Source organism: Ruditapes philippinarum, unplaced genomic scaffold, assembly GCF_026571515.1.
Source record: "Ruditapes philippinarum isolate M1 unplaced genomic scaffold, ASM2657151v2 ctg2302_1_1_1_1, whole genome shotgun sequence".
In the NCBI taxonomy this organism is placed as follows: Eukaryota; Metazoa; Mollusca; class Bivalvia; order Venerida; family Veneridae; genus Ruditapes; species Ruditapes philippinarum.
The window spans coordinates 44,212-71,301 of record NW_026866498.1 but is presented as its reverse complement, the minus strand read 5'-3'; the positions used below and the strand labels follow the sequence as shown (position 1 = coordinate 71,301).

Here is a 27,090-nt window from a genome sequence, read left to right as displayed (position 1 = left end):
CAATTCTTGCAATCGGTTAAGTTTATCGTCTGACAAGTTTGATTCGATTTCATGTATTTAATTTATTATTCTTTTTTCATCATTTCTTTCTTTTTTCTTAAGATAACTGCTGTAAGATATAGCTGTCCCTCTCAGTTCCATTAAAAGTGTTTCTAAAAACAACTGATCGTTTATCGTAAACTGAATTTCATCATTTGGTATTTCCGATATATTTTCAAGGTTATATATAATTAGGTAAAGCATACTGTTTTTTAATATCAACTATTTTTGTCTGTATTTTATTCAAATAATCTATATCTTTTAAAAGGGAATTATTATGTTTCCATAGACCTTTTCCGTGTATAAAGTCATTAAACTTTATCTTCATTATAACAATTGAATGATCTGACTGATAGCTTGTCTCAATTTTAATATTTTCTACATGAGGGAAAATTGTTTCAGTTACCAGGAAAAAATCAAGGCGTGCTTGTTGGAGTGGAGTCGGTTTACGCCAAGTGTATCTGTTCAGATTTGGAAAAAGTTCTCTGAATGGATCAACAAGATTTCGCTGATCAATATTTTGTAATATAAAATTTCTAGCTTTAATATTATTTACAAATTTATAGTTGTAATAATCTTTGTCAGGATCTAGAACTAAGTTAAAATCTCCACACAGGATATAAGAATCGTTTCCTATTCTGTCAATGATATCAAACAGTTCACTGTAAAAAATTGGTTGATCTGTATTTGGACCGTAAATATTTATAGGGTTAATCTACTCGTATTTTCCTCAATTGTTAAATCTAAAACAATAAAGATTCCTTTTTTATCAATATGTTTGCTGTGAATTTTATATTCAATATTTTTATTAAAAAGAATTGCAACTCCCCGTGAATTGGATGTCCCTTGGCTCAGGAAACATTCACTATTCCATTCACAGTATATATTTCTAAACATATTTACGTTTACGTGTGAATCTTGTAAACAGTAAATATTGCATTTTTTTCGGCTTAAAAATTTAAATAACTCAATTCTCTTCTTTGAACCGCTAAGACATCTACAATTCAAAGATTGGATATTTAGGCAACTTGAATTCATCTAAAACGTATATTTGAAAAAGAAAAAATACATGCTTCAAGGAAGGTAATGTGAACAAAACACAAACAAATCAATAAATCATTCATACATACATAAACAGTTACAGACACACACACACATATATACAAAATAAACACAGAAAGGACAATTGTTCCCAGTATAAAACTTGAGAAAAATAAATAAATCACTTATAGACTGGATATATTTTTCATTTTGTATAAATGCAAAAATGTGAGAGTAAAATGAACCCAGATGGCTGGACTATTCTTCTTTTTCTTCTATATATAAACAAGTGCTTGAAAGACACTGTCTTCTTTTAACCAGAATAATTCAGTTTAAATAAATATAGCTTAAATAAAAAAAGTAATTTGAAAAATCGAGCTAAAATTAAGATATAAGCGTCTGATATTTTCCTAAAAGCTTACATTTATTTCTTAGAAAAATAAAAAACATAAAAAGAAAAATGGTAGACAATTTACTTTGAGTAAAAAAATATACAGAAAAATGCATAAAAAAGTTTCATTGTGAGAAAAAAAAAGAGAACAGTTCAAACCAATAGATATTAATTTTGGGCATCATATATATTTAAGCATACAGTAAATGCTAAGTGTTGATTCTTGCAGAGATATAACTTTAAGGCATAATATGCACTTTTATAAAACTGACTTCTAAGTATTTATGCATTTATTATGTGATGCATGAATAGAGTGATGGAGAAAAAACAAAAACAAAATTTTTTAAAGCACAATGAATAGTGTATCACTAAATTAAAGTTATATTGAAAAAGAACCTCAAAGTAATGTCTTTGCGAAAAAGCGAAAAACAAAACGAAACAGAAAAGATCATTACAGAGAGATTAAAAAAAAACAACAACAAAAAAAAAAAACATGTTTAAACATACTAAAAAAAAAAATCTATCTTTGTGATTATTTTATTGATTATATTGCTTTTTATTAATATTATTGCTTTTATTATTGTTTTTATTATTATTATTTATTATTATAAGTCACGCTAAACACAAAGATATGCATGAAAAATCTCTAGGGTAATGTCTTGGTAAAAAAGACAAGATCATTACAGAGACTATACCCAAAAAAGATTGAATAAATAAACAACAAAAGCAAAAGCAAAACAATTTTTTTTTTGCTAAATGTCAAGTATATGTAGACATTTGTTATTTTAAAATCATTGTAACTTAAGTTTTAGCATTTTCATATTCCGTAGAACTGTTTATTTAGGGAGAAAAACAATTTAAAGTCAAAGGCTGTCCATATTATCATGTTTTATCTCTAAATAGTCTATTTGGGATTTCCTTTTCCTGGCCACGGAAGGTTCAACCAGTAATCAAAATCGACAAACTTGATTTCTTTTGTCTTAAATCGTTTTATTCCATTTTGGTCGTCCATGAATGTCGCAAAAATCTTTCCATCCGTACACCAGCATTTTTTTACTGCATTTGTATCTTTAAGGCGAAGAGAAGATAGCACCTGTTGATTCAACCACGTGAGATCATGGTTTATGAAAATATTTGTTGTTTTCAATCTCTTTATTTTTTCGAAAACTTCATTTTTAACTTGTCTTCGTACAAACTTTACAATAACAGGTCGATTTTTCCCTTTGTACTGCCCTAACCTGTGTGCTATATCAATGTTCTCTTCTGTTATTGACATTGAAAGTTTTTCGTTCAAAAGGGACACGACCTTTGTAGTTGTTTCCTGAGAGGACTGTTTTTCTGAATCGCCAGGAACACCATATATTCTAATGTTGTTTCTGCGGCTGTACTGCTCTAGGTCATTTAAAACCCTGTCATTTGTTTCAGTTTCTCGTCTGACCCTATCACGAATACATTGCATTTTGTCCTTTATTTCATCTAATTCATTTTGTTTGTTTTTCAAATCTTTTTTAAGTTGATCTGTTTCAGACGCCTGGTCATGGACACTCCCCTCAAGTATTTCCAAACGCTTTACGAGTGAGCTGAGAAACTGCTCTTTCATTTCATTTACGGTGTCAATGACAACCTGTCTTATTAAAGAAATATCACTTTTTGTAATTACATTTGACAATTTTTCATTTATCGTGTCTAACATTTTTTCTACGGATTTATTACCTAGAAGATCTTGTTTATTAGACGTTTCCATAAAGTCAGCCATTGTTTTTTGTTTTTCTGCTTTTGTTTTTTCTTCTTCTTTTTTTCGTCAATTGGCGAAAAATCTGAATCTTTAAAAACTGTTGAGTCTAAAGCGCTAGTACATTCTCCTTCACTGTTTGTTGATGAAAGCCCTCGCTTTGTCCGCGAGCTCATTTTCAATGATATATGTATATTATAATTATGTTACATAACTGCTTTTTAACTAAACAGTACTTTTCATAGCTAAAGTTCGATCAAGCGTGACGAATTTTTAATCAGGTGATGTGTACAGGTAAATTTTTTACCTGAGATATCCCACCCACTTAACGTTATACGTTAAACACCAGACACTCGAAATTTTCGATAAATTTTCATAAATATTTCAAAAAGTCATATCAGCATTCACCTTACGTAGCTTTATACATCATTTTGTCGGTATTTCTGCTTTCTATCCAGCGTATAAGTGATTTACTTGGCCTTTTTTACATCATAGAAAGATTGTTTACTTTTTACTCGAAAAAGGCCAATTCTGATTCGAGGAAGTTTTAGCGTCTCATAATAGGAAGCATTTCTGCCAAATGGTTCTTATTTCCTTCAATTGGTTCAAAAGATACATAGCAGACACGAAGTTGCTAACAGATGAGTAGACGGACGGACTGCCAGGTACATAACCTGAATTCCGCACATCGTCCCATTGTGATCAACGTTTCTTTTAAATCGTTTAAATTTCATTCTATCGGTTCAAAAGATTCAGATAGAGATACGACTTGTTAACAGACAGGCGGACAGATGGCTGGACTGCCAGTTGCAAGGCAATATACAACGAAAGGATCGAAAGCTTTCGATGTGAGGACTTATATTAAGGCAGTTTAACCTAGACACAAGACTGAATTAATCATGCTTTTTGAGACAAATCATGCCAATTGTTTGTCGACGTTTGTGAAATGACAAAGTTTTATTCAATTGTTATCTAATATCCAAACAATCTAAATAGATAAACCTTAAAGAAAAGGCAAAAAACTTAAATAACAGTAGGATTAAAAACGACGCATGATATTAAGAAAGACGATAATAAAACATATAATGCTTCACTATCAAACCGCTAAGAAAAAATATCAAAACCAAACAGAGTGTTTTGTCTCATCACGTAAACTTTTAGCAAACACTTTGTCTTTAACGGTTATGACTTTGCTCTGTCGACTTATTTCTGTCACATTATTGCCACCACCCAAATTCCCCAATATAAAAATTACTTTTACTGTTGTTGTCATTGCTATCGGAGGTTTTATCTCTTTCAAGATTTTCACTCTGTTCACCAATATTTTTCTACTTACGTCATACCCTTCTTTAACTCTTCCACTAATAATACTTGTCATCATGTCTATGTTGAATCCTTGGTGAAGTCCGGCAGTATCGTAAAACCTCAAATTATCAAACGAACCACGTGCGTAGGACCTAAACTGTTAAATACAAATATAAATAATTTAAAAATCTTATATTTTATGTATTGCATTTTTATTTTTAAATATTAAGAAGAATTACTTTATTACTAAATAATTTAAAAATCTTATATTTTATGTATTGCATTTTTATTTTTAAATAAGAAGAATTACTTTATTACTCAATTGTTTTAAAGTCATACCTATATATATATATTCAATTGTGTTGTTTCAATAGATGCTCACCGCTTTAGGTTCAAATTCCGCAAGGGACTTAATTTTCTTTCATGCGAGGAAGCTATCCAGCTTATTAAACGTCGATGGTTTCCACTCAGGTGTCCTTCCATGCCTGAAATAATGTATAGAGGGGCACCCGAGGTCGTCATTCACCAGTAAACCTGGGAAGTCGCCGTATCACAATTTATTGTTGGTGCGACGATTGATCTGATTAAAACCATATTGTGAAGTACCATTTTACAAATTGAATTTTAACACACTGTAGATATACATGTATATGAATTAATATTAATTTGAAGAGTTATAAGAAACAAGATGGCCCTAGATCGCTCACCTGTCCCACCGAACTCATCCGAGCCATTACTAAGGCAAGCATCCTGACAAAGTTTGTCGAAAATATGACCTCTAGAGTGTTAACACAATGTTTCCATTTTTGGGCAATGCAACCTAGTTTCTGACACCAGGTGACCCATATTCAACTTGACCTGGAAATCACCAAAACAAATTTGCAGACCAATTTCCAGGATATTTGGCTTACAACAGTACCTACAAGAGTGTTAATATTTTTTTTCTAGCTTTAACTCCTGTGACTTGTTTTATATTAAAGATGACCCATATTCAAAGTTCTCCGAACAATTAACTAGTCAAGCATCCTGACCAAATTTGATGACAACTGATTCGAAAATGTGTCCATTAGAGTGTAAACAATGTTTTTTTAGGTGGGGCGGTGTTATCTAGTTTTTGACCCCAGATTACACATATTCGAACCTGACCTAGAAATCGTCAAAACAAATTTTCAGAGAAATTTCCCGTTTTTCCAGTCTTCTTTCGAAAGGAACCATGTTTGAACTCATATCGGCAATTACCTAGAGAAGCATTCTGATCAAGTTTGATGACAATTGAGTTGAAAATGTGACCACTAGAGTGTTAACAAGTTTTTTTTCCATATTTGGGCGGTGTAACCTAGTTTTTGATTCAAGGTGACCCATATTAAAACTTGATCTAGAAATCACCAAAACAAAGTTTCAGACCAATTTCCGTGATACATGTATTTGGATCAATACAGTAGCCACTAGAGTGTGAACAAGATTTCTTTCTTTTAGCTCCTGTGACCTAGTTTTTCATTCGAGATGATCCATGTTCGAACTCATCCGAGCAATTACCTAAACAACGAAACAAGCATCCTGACAAAGTTTGATGATAACTGTGGCAAAAATGTGACCACTAGAGTGTTAACGAAAAAATATGGTCCGAAGACAAACGACGGACGACGTTCGGCGGACGACGGACATTCATCGATCCTTAAAGCTCAACCTGAGCTAGCTCAGGTGAACTAAAAGCAGTGTACCCAGAAAACATCAATCAAACGCGTATCTAACCGCAACGCACCTTAGGGAACGAGATAATAGAAGGCCTTTTATTTCCAACTAAAACGTTATTTTTCTATGACCTCCGTGTGTATACAAGTGCGCTAAAAAAGATGACACCTTAATATATTATTTTTTAAAGTTGAAACTGTTGAAAATAAAGATAAAATAAAATTGGTAATATATTGTATCCGATCGAAGCTGAGCATTTTATACCATTGACAAGTACACACACATACACGCACGCACTAACGCATATAAATGTAACATACAATGAAAAGGGAAAGTAGAAATAACATAAATCGACCTAAACAAGAAAAAACAATTCTTTTTAAAGTTAATATACTTAATTTTGTAGATACAGTACTGTCTTAATTATGTCCATTAAAATATCAAGCCTATTCAGTAACAATTAATAATAAAATGGGATATATATCTACTTTCCGTATTTCACTTTAACAGAATGTCCTGAGAGGTCGTGCTGACACAATCATTTTATTGGACCTATTGTCATTTCATACAAGGCAAAAGTTATTTTCTATTTTGGAAGGGTCATATTATTTGTTATTTTATTCATGAAATACCTTTGATGTAGTGTAACCCATTTGTACTCCGCATGCGAAAGCACTGTTGATATATTTCCCTTTAGAAATACTTAATACGGAGTTAATTAAGGATGACTTCCCCGATCCGCACGGACCAAGTACTAACAAATTCCATTTTCTGCCGTTATGTTCCTCAATATGTAGGCTCATTTGATCACTTTTAATTTCTTCTATAAGCTTGTAATTTCGCTGCAAACGCAAAACAAATTTCTGTAAGTTGTCTAAAGTTCTTATAACAGAGGTTACACTCGACTAGCAGATCTTTCTTTGTAATCATGATAAATACAAATTATTAGTGCTAATAATAACTGTAATCCAATTTAACTGGGAAAACTTAAATATATACAAATATTTATGAAATAACACATTTTTTAAATCTGTCCCACAAGATGAAAGCACTGCTGGTGGGCAATTTTAATGCAAATAAAGCAAGATATCTATAAGATGCGATCCATCCAAAATATGTTCAAATTATTTTTTTAGATTATGCACATGGAAGGTTTTAGGGTGTTTTCCACTGTAAAATATTGAGCACGCACTTATGAACTGAGCCATAAAACATGGAAGAGAAAGGATTATGACTTTTATAAGATAATGAATCATTGAATAAGCATTTCAAAAATATAACATGGAAACCGCTTCAGAAATGATAATTTGTCTCCTTTCAACCGTTTGTATGTGTTGGACTAAGAAGTGAACTACACACAAGTTAATCTATTTAGATTATGTATTTTTTTTAAATAATGATATTGCAACTTAAAAACTCTGATTATCTAACAAAGTAATTGTAAAATGACATCGTGTAAACGAAGTAATCATATCATATAACTCAAAAGATAATACATGTTATATAATGAAATGTGCATGAGAAAATTATATTCCTTCTACTCTCATCTGATTAAAGCTGTACTCTTCTATTAGAAAGGACACTCAACACAATAAAAATACAAGAAAAACATTGATGCAAAGCATCAAAGGGCGTCCAAACAAGTAATGCAGCAAGTGAAGATGAACTAGTAGACATATGATGACAAGACATTCTTATAAACTTTTCAATGGTAAATTGGTTTTTACCAGAATTGTATATCACTTAAGAATGAGCGGGCGAAAGACATTGTTCATAATAAACTTTGGTAAGCATGCTAGATTAAAATATTACTTTTTTTCCACAGGAACTTGAAATTTTATCAATATTAACGATAATATCCAAATAATACGGGTCAATGATATTCAAAATATACTCCCCATATGGTATAAGTTTATTTATACTATATCAGGGGTATTTTTGGATATTATCATTAATATTGGTGATTTGATAGAAGTTCAAGTTCATGTGGTATTTTCTTTGTAACATAGAAAATAGTAGTCAAAATCAATAGATTTTTTTACATTTTGGAAATAATAAAATATATATATATATAATGTTATGTTATAATTGTTATTTTTATGGCTATAAATGTTATATCGTGATTATTAATAGCAACGGATATATACAATCATTTATTATCCATTTGTGTAAGGCATGATCAACACCACACTTGTGTAATTGTCCCTTATTATGTTATCGCTATTAGCGCAGAACCCCCTTAAGGTATCTGTTCACACTTAGTAAATATGTGACACTGGTTATATTACCATGTTGATTATGTTAAGCATAATTGTTTTTTTTATACAATAATTTTTATATCTATTTTAATATTTTTTACATATTCTTATAATTTTATGAATATTGTTTTTATTTTTTGTGTTTTACGTGCTATTTTAATACAGATGTTTTACATTTAATACTTTGTTTTATTAAAATTGTAAAATAAATTTTAAGACATAGATTGTCATATTGATTGACGATTATAAGTCAAAAATTAACTGGAAAAAGTCAGTAAATTATGGTAAATCTTTCAATATATTATATTGTTTATTCTTAAACCATGTACATGTACAATTGTATTTTTCTTTATCATTTTTAGATTATTAATCAATTGAATAATTCATAAAATCTAATTTGTAACTTAGAATAATTCCTAAGCATCTTTACTAAACACGAATAAGAAATTAAATAAAATGTTTCAAAGTTGATGGTGTCTTAATAATACCATAAACATGTACCTTTTTACTCAATTATTGTACATATTTATTGTTTTTATCTAAATAAAATGAAACATGCTATTGTTGTTGTTGTTGTTTTGTTGTTTCTAATTGTAAGTTTATGTAAAATCAGCAAATATGAGAGTTGATCTGTGTTTATAAATTATTGTAACCAAACTAAGTGACAATACCATTCATTTTGGAAAAAAAACTTATTTATCTGTAACGATATCAAACATCTACTCCGAAACCGGGAGAGACCGGACAATAAACGTGTGATGCTATTCTCCGGTAGCAAACCGGTAGCAAACCGACGAATAGTACATCCGTTTTAAATAGATATTCGGACCTACACAGTGTTAAGGTCATCACCTTATTTACAGCTTTCGGATGCATGTACAACAATAACATCCCTTGCACTACAATATGATTAATAAAAAAACCCGTAGAGCGCGATTAATAGAGCGCGATTAATTGACGGAAGATTTTTCATTTGAATATAATAGCATTGCGTAATTCTCCAGTTCGCTATTCATTTTTAATAATCAAACACCCTACAATCGGAACGATCGGCTATTATAACCGACTAAAAGGCCCGAGAACTTGCAATTGTCCTTTCTCATTCCATAAGAGGCGCCGCGCTTCGGCGCGGATGCCAATTAATATCAATAAGCATTGTAGACTCTCAGTAACCCTGCTCATCCAAACTTTCTCATATCTACGTATATAATTAGCAAGTTTTATGAGTTTATATAAAGCAACCAAATAAATCTTAGTCTATGTCAATGACCTCTTTGCTAAATTAATAACTTTAAAAACTAAAGAAAAATGAGTCAAAAATCAATTATTCAAATTTCGGATATAAACTAATGTCAACTTTAAAAACTATCATATAACAGTATCCAGATTAACGTTGCATGCCCATAGCTGAGCCAAAATATTTCAAGAAAATCAAACTTGATTTTAAAATACATATATTAGACAAAACATGTCATGATACATGTTGTATCACGCATACAGTATTTATTTGTGGGAAGTGCGTAAGGCTAACTAAGATTTTCCGGTATATAAAAAACATTCCCTAATCCATCGGTGGGTAAATTTTGTGCCAAATTGGATTGAACCAGTTTTCATTTAACAGCGGTAACATGTAAAATTGTTGTCAAACATACAAAGGTAATATTTTCTTAATGAAAGACCTATTATACGATACGTATGACATCAGAATAATAACATTTAACCATTTATTGACTGTATTGTGTAGTTCAAACCAAATTGTACGAGGGTTGTTCGGGAAGTTCTGAGAATTGTTTTATAGTACACGTTGTAGTCGGGTTAGCGTAAATATAAATATATACGCATTTATTTCAATATATACTGTACAGTATCTGAAAATATCAGCATCATACACACAGAAACTAAAACATAATAAAAATAGTAAATAACCATATAACAAACACCAGGGGCCGTATTCACAACTGATCTTAAGTTAATTTTTTGACTTAAATATAAGATTTTTCTTATATTGTGAGAAATTTTCTTAGATTTAAGATAAGAATCCACAATTTACTTAAGTGGTATTCACAACTGTTTTTATCTTAAGTTGGAGCACGCCGACGTCATTTGCAACGTTATGCGACGTTAAAGTCCATCGATCGTCGCACCTTTTCAACGTAGTCACCTGCAATTTCGATGCATTTCCTGTGTCGGCTGATCCACTTATTGTATGTTTCCACGTACCAGCTATCGGTAAAGGACGAGACTATAGCTTGCGTATGCTTAACAATATCGTCAGCTGAGTCAAAGCGTTTTCCACGCAGCTGTGATTTGAGCTCCGGGAACACACGGAAGTCCATCGGACCGAGGTCCGGGCTGTATGGAGGGTGCTCTTAGATCTCAAACCCCAAAAGGCTGATCTCTAACTGGGTAGATTCCTCTCTGTGGGCCGGCGCATTGTCTTGATGAAGTATGATGCGGTCATGGCCCATATGGGGGCGCTTCTTCCGTATCGCGTTAACGAGATCCCGCCTCAGAGCCTATAAAAAACGCATGCGGTTAAAAATTTGATTTGCACTTATCTTACTCAAAACTTTTATATTTTAAATGTTTTACTTATAAATATTATGTTTATAATATTATATGTTTATCAATAAATGTGTTTTAAAATAAATTATAATTAGAAATGTATACTTTTAGTTACCTTTGAATAGTAAGCCGCCGTGACAGTTTGACCATCCGGAACTCTGTGTCGCAGAATCATCCCGTGCCGGTCCATGAAGAAAATAAACATGTGTTTTCCCACACTTTTCTGCACCCGGGCTTTCTTTGGGGGAGGTGTACGCGGGGTTTTACATACCGATGACATAGCCTTAGTCTCTGGATCAAAGTGGTGGAGCCAAAATTCGTCAGTTATTATTATTATATCTAAGAACTCATCACCTTCGGCGTCATAGCGTGATAGGAATGCCTGAGAGTATCGCACCCGACAATCCTTTACATTGTCCTTTAGCAACCGTGGTACCCAACGTGCACTCACTTTAGACATACCGAGCTCTTTTGTAAGTATTCCGTGTACAGTAGAAACTGATACGCAAAGTTCATCTGCAATAGCTCTAACTGTCGTTCTTCTGTCGCAATTTATCATGTCTTTTACCGAGTCCTTAATTGAACATGCAACAACAGACTGCCGACCGCATCTAGGATCGTTTTCGATCGAGTTTCTTCCTTCTTTAAAACGAGCATGCCATCTATACACTGTAGCCGGACTGCATTTCTTGTATTTTCCTGTAGAATTGATCATTTTCATTGTTTCTGTGGAAGACTTTTCCAGCGCCACACAAAATTTCACGATGCTTCGCAATTCAACGTCACCTATCGACGTCATGTTGTTTACTCAGTGGCTCTGGGCAAGAACTTTAAAACAATGTTGATCCGTTGAGAATTTAAATAACGTTATGATATTTTCAGGAAATGACGTTATGACGTTCCGCTGCTGACCAGCGATTTCGCGCATTTTTTACGTTATCAAAATTACGAAATATTATTAGTGTAGCGCGTTATACCTTTCTTTAGAGTCGGACTGCTCCGGTGCGGCGTTATAGTGTTGCTATGGTTACTGCTATTTCCGGCTATTGTTTGGCTGATTCTATTCAATTTTTAGGAATAGTTTCGGGATATGCTAATCTTAGTATATGCAAAATACGAGGGATGATCAATAATTACGTAGACTGGTTCAATATCTTTGAAACGGACCCATATAAAATATTTTTATTTATATCACTGTCGTGACCTATCTCTTTGCCATTTGCAAGGAGCTGTAAATCAGTCATGCATTACTCAGAGCAGAATAACTAGCATTATGGTAACTATAGTAACGTGTTACCAGCTCAGGTGCTATTTTTATATATAATTGCTTTATTAAATGCATTATAATTTCGAGACTGTTTATCAAAATAACAGAAAAAATGCGGGAATTTGTTTTGGGCCGTTTGTATGACGTCGCATAAAAATTTGACATCATTTGACGTTAGATAAGGAAAATAAACAACGTTTAAACCATAGTAGTCCGTTATGCAGATACGTTTAAAATGACATCACAAGAACGCCTTGAATTGTGTGCCAACATAAAGTTCTGCATGGAATTAGGTGAAACGCCTACAGACACATATAAAAAGCTACAGAGGACCAGAGGAGAGAATGCTGTTTCTAGAGCACTCGTTTTTAAGTGGTTCCGGCCATTCTCTGAAGGGCAAAAGTCACTTAAAGATTATGAAGGGCGTGGAAGAAGGTCAGCGTCAAGCAGTCAGATGTGACGTCAATTGAAGATATTATCAAGGAGTACGCAAGAGTGACCGTTCGAGAGACATCAGAAGTAACTGGGATGAGCTATGAAACCACGCACACAATTATCACCAAGAAATTGAACATGCAAAAGGTATTTTATGTGCATTAACTTATGTTTTTTTTATTTTAATCACTCTACAATCTATTCAGTTTCGAATATAAAAATTCAAATTTTCCGTGCTAATTTATGATTTCGCACGTATTGTTATAAACAATAAAATACACGCATACACATTCAAATTCATAAACAATGTATCAAAAACTTAAATACTTTTACAAAATACCTTAATATTTGCTTATCCGTTTGATTTCTCTCAGATTTGAAACGCCCGCTGAAGGGCCAGCGCTTTGAGAATTTGGAGGAGTTACAGTCAGCGACAAACGCCCTAATACGTCAGTATCCAGCAGAGTATTACAGGAATATATTCTTCTCTAAAAAGCCTAAAAGGCATGAAAGTTGCATTGCCTGTTCTGGCTCGTACTTTGAAAATCATGCGCTTTTCCTTAAACACTTACGACGCTGCGACGTCATTGACGTCAAGAGTTTTTTGACGACGTAGGCCGGTACCGTGATAGTAACACATTTTCATGGTTTGTTATTCCGAATTATGTAAACATATTGTAAAACAAAATTGCATGTTGTTTGTTGATAAAACGTACTTTCATGTGATATAAGTTTTATTTACGTTTGTCAAACAATAAATGAGATATTGAGCCAGTCTACGTAATTCTTGATCACCCCTCGTATTATGTCTTAGAAACAAAAAATATAGGAGATATGACAAAATTCCCAGAACCTCCCGAACAACCCTCGTATAAGGTATTTAAAAGCATAATGTTTGCATCATGAAGGTTGATAGATGCAAAACATAAGTCTGCTCTTGGTAAAATAACTGCCATCATTAAATGAAGTTTTCGTCGATGCCACCTCTTATCAGATTCATAGTCAAAAATTGAAGGATTCGTTAATAATAACTCTAATATAATATTAAAATAAATATATACCAACACAAATGTATATGCAAATGTACCTGTATGAACTTGTACCATTGTCTCTATTGTGCAGTTTAAACAAATTAATCTAAAGTACTGACACACAAACATCTCATCCACCATGATGGTGAATATGCATATCTTCATACCTCAAGGTGAAAGTGTCACCTTTATGTCATTCGGCTGCATTTTAGACTTTGAAAAGTTCGCATGATTTACTTTGGAATGACACAATTAACTTTGCTAGTCGCCAATAAAAAACAAAAAGTATACAAAAACATTCACATTCACCAGCTTTACACTTCAGGACTAATTTAAGATTTATTGCTTTGTTGCAAAACATTTTTTTATCTACATTGTCCTCAAATGGTACGACAATGTTTTCTTATTTCCGTATACAAATAATGGACTGTGAAACTGTCTGTTGTGTACTGAGATTTGATATCGTGGAACCAGGATAAAATTAAATCATGCGTAAACACGTTTCATCTATAAAAAGCAAAGGTAAACCTAAAGGGAGAACTGTTTGACATAGAACCAACGTATTGGTGTTGCATTTCATTGTAATTAAACATCTAAATTTTCAGTCTATCTGTTTGTTTATTTTTAGAAACTATGAAATAAGTTGTTTTGAAGAATTCTAAATGTTTATATTTTTATGTTTAGATGTTTTCTTTTGAGATGTTCAGTGCTGTGCGGCTTCAAAAACCTCAACAGCCGCCTTTTATATAGTTAAGCAATGTCACACGTGCATGTGTTGTTTTTTTAATTTTTAATTTTGGTTAGATTTGGTAACGGGCCGGATGCCTTTAATGCCTTATACATGTACACTATATTTATGCCAAAGTTGTCTTTTTATTGTTGGTCATTTGCTTATTAAGAGGTAAGATATCGTTTAATTGAGATGATATTAATAATGTCCAAGGTATTACACAGGTAAAAATGCATCACATGTTGAACGTATGTGACACATATGTTTTACATATGGTTGAAACATATAGTGTCTCAAAAAAGTACCTCATATGTTTTTAATATGGTGCAGACACATGTTTTTCATATGTTTTACATATGGATACACATGAATAACATATGTTTTTCATATGGTAGGAAACAGTGTTTCTCCAAGAAAAGGACACTGTATGTTACCTTTATGGTATATACTTATGTTTTTCACATATGGAAACATGTTTTTATTACAAATGTTTAATTGTGTTCCAGGGTTTGGTTTGCTTGAACTTGATAATTTATAAGAATTTATAATAAGTGTTCAGTGTTCAACACCACATTAAAGTGAAATTATATATATGTATATAATTATGCTTATAAACCAATTTCAAACATCGAAGAATATGTAAAATATTTACTGCAACTATTTGTACATATTATATGAAAGTTGGAAGGATACTTTAGGTTCCATCCAATGGCGAAATGTGCTGATCGCTTTGATTTCAGCAATATGATATTTTATCCTTTTTTGAACATGCTTTAAGGCCTATTTATTTTTACTTTCTTTTATATGTTAACAATTATTAGTTTTACTTAACATACATAACATAAATAATAAACATAATCATAAACATGATGTTGTATAAGAAGACATATTAAAATAAGTACTTACGAAAAGCTTAAACGTGAATCACTTTAAGAAAAAAGAGAAGATGTAGTCATTTTTAAATGGAAAAGTGATGAAAATGTGTGAGTTTTCACCCCGTAAAAATTGATAACTGTCGACAAAAATATAACTAACAAAAATAGATGTTTTTTTTCCACAAGATGCGGTAAGATAATGACATTAAACATTTAAGGCTGCTTTGGTTATATACTTTCGATATATCATCAATCAGTGTTTAAGATTATTGTATATTGAAATTATTGTTTAAATAATCTTGAGAATCATTTTGAAATGCTATGTACTTTTGTTAGGATATTCTGTCGAACACTTTTCGTTTAAACACGCGATTATTTGGTATAACCTTTTTGCTTTGCAATTGCATATATAATATTTGGCAAATAAGAGAATATACATGTATGATATACTCTTGCTTTCTTAATGAACAAATGGCATAAATTGTCTTGAATCAGACACTTTCTTAAATCTGAAGGGAAATTTTTAAGATGCAATATTTCTATGTTAGAAGTCAAAATAAACAGTTTGCAAAATATCATAAACGCAATCGTATAGATTTGTTATCATTTAATTCGTAAGTTTTTACAGATTGCATTCCGGGATTGAAGAGATAAGTCTATGGTTTTGTCTGTTTGTTTGGCTGGGTGTTAAGTCATACCGACACAGTATAGGTCATTTTGGTGACGTTCCAGCTTTACTGATGGAGGAAGACCTCAGGTGCCCCTCCTTGCATTATTTCAGGCACCTGAGTAGAATCACCGACGTTTCGTAAGTTAGCTAGATAGCTTCATCACATGAAAGAATCTTAAGTCCCTGTCGGGCTTCGAACCCACAGCGGTAAGTGATCTGAGGTCAACGACCTTAACCACTCGGCCACGGAAACCCCTATAAGTCTATGGTTATTTCAGATAGAGGAATACGGAATCCTTAAAGAACGCACGAAACGAAAAAGTTGTAAATGTTACAGGCTCGGTTTGATTGAGCCTGTTAATCATCAAACTCGGCATATGGATTATTGTATAATTTATTAATTGACTAAAAGTTTTATTTTTTGTGTTTGTATTATATATGTCTTTGACGCAGTACATATTTTTATTTCTCTACTGTTTGAAATAGAGACGACTGTTGTAATTTTGACAAAGTTTTTGTTCTAATATATTTTGCGGGTTTTAATTTACACTGATTTCAATCCAAACATTGTAAGTATACATTTGATTTTTGTTAAGCTCAAACACATATTTATATTAGTTCGATAGCGAAACAATTTTACGCAACTTATATTTATCACTTTAGAGTCCTCTCCCTGGTATCAAGTGTAGCAGTGTCCTATGACTAAACATGGACGTGACCCGAGTAGGGCTCGAACCAATGATCCCTGGCTTGAGAGACAGACACCATAGCTTCTAGGCCACCGCTCTCCGTTTCAGTTTTTAAAATTAAATTTCAATATTTCTCATTTGTTTTAAATTGCATTAAATGAAGACATTCCAGCTAATTGCTTTATCTATTTCTATTTCATTTCTTTCCCCCACCAAATGATTTGAATTGCTTACTATTCTTTAAGTCAAGTTCAACGTTCAAGAATGCAAAAATAAAGGAATGTCAATTATTATAAGACACCCGTTTTTGTACCTTTGTATTTTTAAATTCCGTTGGACATTTTCCTTTTTTGAGCTCCATATAAATTCATAGCACCGTTGTTTTATTGTTTTTGCAATCTAAAACTTTTTATTCTCATTATAATTTCATTGATGTTTTATAAGGAAAATATTCTAGTTCTGATTTTCTTTCAATTTTATTTTTTATCAAATTTGTAATCTTTTTAAATTTCCTTCTTTCTTTTCTCGAATTCTCTCATTTTCTTTATATATTTTGAAAATCTTATCATTTCATTTCGAACTGTATGTTAAAATCGACATTTGACAAGTGTTTGTGTCTGTATTAAAAATGTATTTCAGGTATGGACTGTTTAATTTTGTCTTTCATTTCTGTATTAAAAGTAAACTGTAATTTAGTTAAAAACATCCGCGCGTTTTGATATAGGATCGAAATCTAAATTAAAGTAGGCTATTGGAGATCAGATTTAAAGCTAGGTTACGTAAATAATGATAAGGAAGAAAAGATGCTATCATATTTCGAATCAATATTAAGTCCTTCTACTCTGTTTTATTTTGTGGTATTTTTTTTTTATATTGAGAAAATATACTTTTGATATACCTATTTGTTGATTGCATTCTTATATAACAGAAGAAACAAACTCAGTCACTACCACTAAATGCCAATATTAATTTAAAATCAAATCAATTAATCCCGACAAACAATAAATGTACATTTGAAGAAGAATCCCCAAAAGAACGACGACATTTGAACATTTTTTTTCTGTCATTTATCGATTACAAATGATGTTTCAAAAAATGTAGGCTTTATGTTTCTTTTCTAAAAAAGATACTTTTCAGTACACCCTTGTAATGCCTTTCCCTTCTGTAGACGAAAATGATTGGGAGAAGAGAAACAGCAAAAAAAGAATATATTGTATAAACGACTTAACATTCCACACTGAACACAAATTCTTTGGTAATGTTCAACAAGATAAAATAAACAAACAATCAAATACTATCATGCAATTCATAATTATAAAATGTTGATGTGTATATTCTCGCACTCTTAAAGACATATCAGTTAGTATAATTCGTTGGTTGCCTATGCTTATGGAGGGTCCAACCGCCTTTACAGCCACTGAGAGTACGGACCCGGGCATAAGTAGTATTTATTGTCAAAAAGTGGTGACCTAATTGACTTGATCTTATTTTTTCACGGATTGTTTTGCAAATAATGAGGTAGCAGTTTTCATATGTCTACAAAAACAATGCACGGGAGGCAAATGAGAACATAATATACATTATATTCCTGTAAAATGGGCGTTGATGCCAAAATAAGCAGACAGTAACCATACGGACAGACTCATCGAGACGCAAGTGTGCTTCGAAATTGCGCCTTAAACATGTGTGTCGGACAAACAAGTTCACCCTTTCCGGTTTTCGTATTCAGGTGATAAAATCTTACTTCTTGTATTTTTGCAATGTCCATTGTTTAAATAATTTGATACAATTATAACAACCTGGTTATGCTATGTTCTATAGATGTTCTGGTCTGATCAATATCTCTTTTTCTAGTTTTGTCGCACTCTTTTATTTTTTTTTGCCGTAAAATGAAATTTGACATCATATATATTTATATATATATATATATAAATTATATATATAATCATCATAAAGAATATAAAATGTTTATGAAAACAACATTCGTGTCAAAAGTTATGTGTAACAATTTCAGTTATTATAATGTTACTAAATTCTATTTTATTTGAAACAGCATTGAAACATAAAAGATACTTAAAATGCACAATGTTAATTAAAGAGAACTATGCCAGCCCTTAAACTCATTAAAAACGTCAAATGTTAAATAGAAAACTTCTATAATTTTTTAAAACTCCTGTTTAAACATTTCTTTTGTCTGGTGTTAGACATGTATATGCATGTTTTTTTCTTTTAGATTTAATGTGTTGGCATTTAATGTTTGTTTTAACATATTTTGTAATAATGTAATAATATAATGGAGGTTCTTTTTTCTCTTTCTTTTTATTTTAGTTCATATTCGCATTCGTATAATAAAAGATGCTTTATCTGCTTTAAAGCAATAATCTTTCAAAGAAAATGATTTAATAATCAAATTGTGATTTTGTCACATGGACAAGGTCTGCATCATCAAAGTACCAACAATTATCGGTATGCGGGAGTCTCATTTTCAAAATTGTTTACGGCTGGGTAAATAGCATAAAATTTCGTATGATATTCTATCAAAACTGACTACGAACTTATTCAGATGTAACCGCCCATTTTTTTTAAAAATAGGCTTTGTAAAGCCCGAGTTGAGGAAAATTAACACAATGTCGAGAAAAAAAAAAAAAAAAAAGGAAAAGAATGACATAATCTTTTATATATTGTATTCTGGTATTTGCATCGGAAAAAGAACTAAGGCAGACAATCATTTAATTCAACTTACTTATTATTGTTCGTAAGGTTAACGTTAACGACAGGTACTCTAAAGTATCAGATGCATCTTCAGAATGTCATGTAGAAAGTTGCGCAATTGGTTTGTTTTCAGTTCCGCTTTTGGTTCGTTGAAAAATGTAAGTTTCTTATTAAAGTGGCATTATTTGTTTCACTGTTAAGCGAAGATAAATTAGTTATATATTTCAACATATTTTATTTCTCAGAAAATACATACATGCTACAACTTACAATAAACAGAGAGCAATTCAAATATTCTTAGAAAACAGGATTAGAATGAAAGACAACGTGTCTTATGAAATTCTTCTCACTATCTCAATTGAGATTGAACAATAATTGAGACCTATAAATGTAAAGGAAAAAATAAAAACTTGCCTAAATTTTATAAAAGACTGCTCCATTTTTTTTTTATAAATGGAACGCTTCTGATTATTTACAAAGAATATTTATATAATTGAATGTGCCAAAGTTTTTGGTTATTGATTACTTTGGTGACGTTTATTATGAAATTCAAAATAAATATGAAAAAATATATAGCTATCTTAATTCAACCTGAACATTTACAATTAAGTCTTGAATTAATATCACTTTAATACACGATTAAGTACGTAATTAACTATATAAAATTGCAAGTTTTATTTACGTTGATTGGGTGCTTCGGTTTAAGAACTTATTTCCAGCATAAGTACTAGAATAAATACGAGAAAATGGTAGTAAGCTCAATTTATCGTATTTAAACCTTACCTCAGTATATACCGATTTGTCCGATCACGTCTTAACAAAAAATTATTATTATTTATAAGTTTATATATATCTTTTAAAGTTCGATCATGTTTATATCTTTAAGCTTATTAAAACACACTCGAATCCGTTTCTTAAACCAACTAGTTCTCAGCAAGTTTCTTCTTCCTTATGGAAACAACGGCTTGCCCCTGACGGGGTTTGAACCAACTCGGACAGCAATCCTTAGATACCTAGTCCGACGCGTTAACCACTCGTCCAAACTGACACTCGATTTATAACTATATACCACTAAGTCCATATTATTTTTAATCCAAACATATTTGTAACATATATGATGCCAATAAATTAATGCTATGATTAAAGACGAACTCAATATATCGACATTTAATTACAAGCTGAGAATTCGAATTCAAAATTATTGTGAAAAAAAAAACAAAACACTTTTTTGCCTCAATTGAATGGTATTGATAATCAGATATGGTTTAAGTTGATAAAAAATGCAATTGATGCATTCTGTATATCATTCCATTTTTTGTCGTCTTTGGCCATAACAGAAAACCCTTTTTTGTTTCAAATTATGCTACATACATTGTAAAAGTAAATTGTACACCCTATCATAATTCTTCTGAAATGTAAGTAAATAACTATACATGATCAGAATTTAATTTTGTAAATTAAAGTAAATCTCGTATTAAAGGGCATATAACTAGAAATTTTCTTACCCTTTCGCTAAAATCTTCATGTCTGTAAGGAATTTCAAGAAGTGGATTTTTGGCAATCGGCACAGAAATATCTATAAAACAAAAAAAACAGCTTACAAATGATATTAATGAGATTTATTTCAGAATGTTTATACGAGTATGTTTTTTATAAAGCATGTTTTCAGATCTAAAAAAAAGAAAGCTTGAAGACTTTTCCCATATCAGTACTAGTTAACGGCAAACAAAAGATACTGTCAATTGTTTGACTAGAGACCAGCAAGAAAATAGCTTCCAATTAATTGCATTTTCTTTCATCAATGAAGGAAACAATCATTTTCTTTTTTTTGTTATTATAATATTCGGAAATCAAATTTAAATCAGTTTTTGTGAAGACAATGTTAAATATCAAAGCGTGAAACTTGAATAAAACACTTTAAAAAGAAGAGAATTCTTAGTCTGCATTCAAAGTTTATTTTAAAGGAGTAAATTGTTTTGTTCTAAAACAATGCATGTACCTAGTAAAATTTTCAGTTTATTGTGTTTTTTAAAACATGAAATATAAAAGGGGGCTTCAACTCATAAACATAAGAGTTTTTATGTATAGACAAGTTAGGATTTGTGCGTGATGGATGCTTTTAATTATTCGAGTAATCTTATACATTGAATAGAAGAATATTAGATAAAAGGTGATTTTTATATGTTTTGACAATGATCTCATAATGAAGGACTATGTCTCTTTATCCGCAAAAATGGTAGTACTCCTTTGTCACAATGAGGCACTATGAAACAGATTTTATGCTTACTGTATCATTGTTTTGGATGTCTTGTTTTGATCAGCCGATCATATTGGAAGAACTTAGAAGCAATGTATTAAATAAATTTACCATCTCTGTATAATCAAGTCTGCAATGTTTGTTAATCCTAAATTTAACTTTTTTTTACATTTGTAAGGAAATATAGGTATCGTTTATTTTCAAAGGTAAGTTTAAACATATTCATTGTATTATATATATAATCTAACTGCATATAACAAACCTTTAACAACCACACTAATACACGCAATGGATTTTGGCGGAAGCACTAGGTGGTGATTATTAAAGTCAATCTCCATAATTGATAAGTTAAATAAAAGTAATACATGGCTTGCAATGTGCATATTATCATATTAAAAAGTGTCTACCAAAACCGCATCTTTTGATTAAATATCAAAAACACAAATCTAGTTGCTTATTCTATTTTTTTGTTAAGATTCTTAAAATATTAGTAATTAATACAAATTAGTATATATTTACAGAAAAAATAACTAAATACAGAAAAAAATAACTTAAAAGAAAGAATAAAGATGAGAAGAAAGAATAAGATGACACCAACACTGAGAGTTTCGATAACAAATCATATTTTGTGGCACCTAGACAGTTTAATTTGTTTAGTATGTACCAATGATTAAGTATATCGTAAATTTTACTTTACGACATTTAATTGTAAAGCAGTCTCCTACTATCCATTATGTATTAATGAACCGTCAGAAAGAAAACTTCGTTATCAGACTGAGAAAAAGAAGCATTCCCGAACAGGAAAGTATTGAGAGAGACATATTGAGTGATTCGACGCACTTTTGTGCGAAGGTTTATACCATGGTAACTATAGAAGTGGCATTGGAGAAAATAATGATAATTTGTTTTCAGGTTTTCAACATTGGCAAATGGTCGATTGGCCAAACTTTGAATGAAAAGGTAATTATTCAGTTTGCTTCAATTAATGGAAACCCTTGCATGTAATTATGTGCTATTTGTGATCCGGTGTGAAAATAAGTGGGCATACTATTTTGGACAGACATAAGCTTTTAAAGTAGGTGCATTTCTTACGTCTGTTGTTAGGTCGTTCAAATCACGAACTGTCATGGGTAAGATGGTTTGTTCAGGATTTCACGGTTCTCAACTGGACCGGATATCGAAATTTGTACGAAGACGTTGATCCAATATTTGGGGGAACAATATTTGTTATGTATTCTGGTGCAAGAACATTTTTCATTATTTGGAACATTATCAACCTTTGAACTCTTCGTCAATACTCTAGCGATTCAACTCCTGTTAGAGTTATCGAGAGAGACCAGCTTGTTTGATCCCGATACAATACAATACAAGCACATTCGTTTTTAAATCTTGTCAAGCAAGTCAAGCATGTCCTTTTAACAAAGGAGCAATTATTTCAAATATCATCAGCATATTCTAAAATTGGTCGAACGAAGGAGGTTTATATAACTTCAAGAGATTTCTTTTCAAAAGTCCATGCTTTATTTACGATATAGTTAATATGTTCATGCAGAGAGCGGTTATTTGAAAGAACGATATTATTATTTTCACACTTAACACTCAAAAAATATGGCCCGCGGACAATATGCTAAGACATGATATCGAATCTTGGGGAAATTTAAACCTTTTTAACAAATATTAGAACTACATGTACATGTAATGTATAAAGGCGTTTTGTGTTTATTTACTAAAAGTATAAAATCAGCAAATGTAATTTTCATAAGGTTATGTGTTTTAAAATCTACATAACAAATTAAAAAAGTAACAATACTGTAGGTAGATAAAGCATATGTGTCATTTTTATTTACATGGTTTTTAGATCATAATATCACATTATACCACTACAGTATTAATGTACCATTTCAATAAACGGGAAACTTATATCGTATAAAAAATATTGTATTTGCTAATAACTTTTCCGTTTTCTTTTATTTTTCATACGACATTTGTGTTACATACATTTTAATATAATCGTATTACATACATGATATCGAGGTATCAAAGCTCAATCTCTAATCATGTCTGTGTGACCGCTGTCATTCAATGTATGCCTTTGTAATATGTTTAGCACAACAACAATTTGGTGATTGAAAGAATGTTAATCACAGGTGTTCAGTACCGATAATTAAATTACCAATGACATCTAACTGATGTTTAGTGGGCACATGTATTCACAGAATTGAGATAATGTGATTAAGAGGAACATGTATTGACTGTAAGGTATTAAATAATTTCATAACTTTATAGCTAATATTGCTTTTGAAGCTTTATATGGCACTAGTTCCCTAAAAAATTGGAAAAATGCGTATATGAAATGTGAGATGTAATTAAATTTAGAAATTAATTTTTTACGTTACAAATTATATAAGAAAAAGATGAGATTATATCATTTTGTCAATATAACAACAATTCTGCAAATCATAATGTACATTGTAGTTGTAAAATATAGTACATGTAATTCTCGAAAAACGTTTATCCCATTACCCGATATACATGCCTTTTTCACCCCCTTTTTTGTCTCAAATAGTGAAAAATGCCTTATTTAGGCCCCAAACACTTGTTTTTGTTTGAGAAATGTTGTTTAAAAAGTGACTACTTTTTCGGCGCGGCCCAAAACCAAAAGATACATTAGGGGATTGCTTGATGGGGGATTTTTCTCTTTAGAAAGGGGACGGCAGTCCCCCTAATCGTCAAGAAAATTTTGGACTTTTGAGAGGCTAAAAATGATCCCAGATCAATTATAAGGTAACGTGTAACCAACGCTGAAAAGAATTTGACTATATCTCAATCCATTGATGAGTTGCAGCACTTTGAAATCGATTTCGATCAACGCAAAATAGTGACTTTTGGCAATTTTGAGATGTCCCCTCGTTGCCATGGTAACAGGAAATTTAAGCCTGGGCATGTTGTTACAAAGGCAATGGTCCAGTCAACATTTGTGCCAAGTTTGATTAGTATTGAAGAACTTTTTGTAGTTTTATAGCAATTTGAACTTGTAACGGGAGACTTTTCAATGATAACAACCATTTTTCACAAAATGCTCATGAAGTAATGGGTTAAACGAAAACATGAAGATTGTTTTCAAATTTCAACCATTTATTGATTGATTGGATTTTTTATTCATTATCTTAATACCATAAAAATGAGATCATCGCTACTTTGACAAGTCAATTCAATATATAACATAAATAAAGTAGACATGTAAAACAATTCATCGCCAATATTACATACATGTGTTACTGCTATGTAGCAATGCTACATTGCTATGTAACATAACTTGTTGCTTTACCTTAAGTTTTCAATATTGTATCGGATGCTGTGACGAAAATGATTAAAATATTTGCTATTTGCTTTAAATAATTTCTCGATTTCAGTGATTCTAAAGTACAAAAATTGAGATGGGGTCGACATGTCTTACACATTAGGGTTCGAAAAGGCATGATAAAAGGAGTCTAAGTGACAAGGGGTCTAGAAGTGATCTTAATATCGCGGGGGGGGGGGGAGTCTAAAGGGGTCTAAATGTCTTACTTGCTGTTTAAGTATGATATCATGAATACATGTTTACCATGAAAAAGTTTATATACGTATATGTACTCTATCAATAGAAGTCTGCTAAAAAGCTGTAAACCTTTAAACTGAAGAAATACAATAGATAGATTAGTGTTTATCATGTGGCCTTTAAATTAAATATAATACTTTTTTCATATGAAAACGATATTAGTGTCTCTAAAATCCATTAGTCCAATAACGTTGATAGATAACTAAATTTGATTTAGGCCCATTGATTTAGTTAAATTCATCGAGTTGTTTAAAGAATTTAACAACACGTGGTAATCTGTGAGAGCATACATAAAAAACGTTTTCCAATACGATTATGACCAATCTCTTTTAAAAATAAATCATGAATATTAATATTTAAACGTTCGTATGAATTAGCAAAATAAGATTTAATATTTTCGAACAACCCTAAAAAAATTTCATGACTAACTGCAAAACAACTCTAAAACAAATACTAGTCTTGAAGGTTTCTTATACCGTAAAAATGTACTTTAAATAGCTCTAATTTGAAAAAGGTTGAACAAGAATTGAAAACATGAATGTGTTAAAAATATTTAGTAGAACTTACTGTTGCCGGCCATGTCTAATCTCTTTTGTGTACCAACTTAAATCACATGTGATATGAACATAAAAGATAACTTTTACATATCAATGACTACTATAAAACCAGGTATACGGAAACCAAAAGGTTTCATATTCGTAAACATATAAAAAAAATAATAGAAATTTAACCAGTATCTAATGTAACAGTGTAACGACGTTTGTAGAACGTCATGATACTGAAAATTAGCATGCTAATATTAAATAAATTAAAGTGAAAGAATGTTTCCCATATACAAGGACACAAACCACTTCCGACATGATAGAATGCCAAAAATAAAATGAAAGAAAGCTCGAAGTAGTATGAACAAAATTTATGAGATATACATAAACATTCTTTTCAGAGATTTCCGAATAGACGTAGTGTTTGGTTGCATTGAAAAACTGCTTTGTTCCATAATGTTGTTCACAAGAAGTATAGGAAGTACATAATGGTTCGTCTGTCGGTATATTAATTCATAAAGAATAATAATAATAATTATAATAGAAAATTTAATGAAATTAAAGGGTATTTTTTTAAAGAAGATTAACCATATAGTACCCCGTAGTATTACATTATGATATCTTCTTTCGATAACCTTTCTCAAGTATTGGATCATATGACAATTATCAGCGTTCTAGATTTATTCCTTTAATCGGATAATTGAGTAGATGATGTTTCCAAAGGAAACATATGTAACTTTTCCCCCGATCATTATAATTTCTTTAAAAGAATTTAATGATGAAATTATACATCTCATCCTGTTTCTGGTAAGAAAGGATGACCGGCATTTCGATAAACCATAGTTAATACAAAAGGAAGTGATATTTATATATAATGAAAATATGTGTTTTCTTTATGACTATATATTGCCATTAAAGTAATTATATAATAAATCCTGTGCCAGTAAACATGAATACGGTATAGACTTTATATAAATGTTAATTAACACGAATTTGTGAGAAAAAAAAAACAACAACAACAACAACAAAAAAAAACAAACAAACAAAAAATACAAATGGAAAGCTAAAAACCAGGGAAAGAACTCCTTTACGTATTATGTATAAGGCAAATTCATAGGTCCTTGACCACTATAGATATAGTCGGGTGACCTCTTTTTCCTTTCCCTTGGAAGAATCGATACAACTAGCCACCTGTTTAATCAATGGTTAATTAAATCAACATACAACATCTTAGTTTTAAGTAAATTAATCCTTTTAAAAC

The 27,090-nt window shown here is 31.2% G+C and overlaps 1 protein-coding gene across 1 annotated transcript in view; it reads right to left on the bottom strand.

The window, feature by feature from the left end:
- The window catches only part of LOC132732661 (interferon-induced protein 44-like), a 33,607-nt gene extending 7,702 nt beyond the window's left edge, over window positions 1–25,905 (bottom strand). Inside the window, exons 1-4 of the mRNA XM_060719132.1 lie at window positions 25,855–25,905; window positions 20,938–21,008; window positions 6,833–7,042; window positions 4,540–4,665 (exon numbers count right to left, since the gene is read on the bottom strand). Of these exons, the coding sequence (XP_060575115.1) occupies window positions 4,540–4,665; window positions 6,833–7,042; window positions 20,938–21,008; window positions 25,855–25,867 (420 nt within the window). The 5' untranslated portion in view covers window positions 25,868–25,905. The remainder of the gene's footprint in view (window positions 1–4,539; window positions 4,666–6,832; window positions 7,043–20,937; window positions 21,009–25,854) is intronic.
- Between the last annotated feature and the right edge of the window lie 1,185 nt (window positions 25,906–27,090).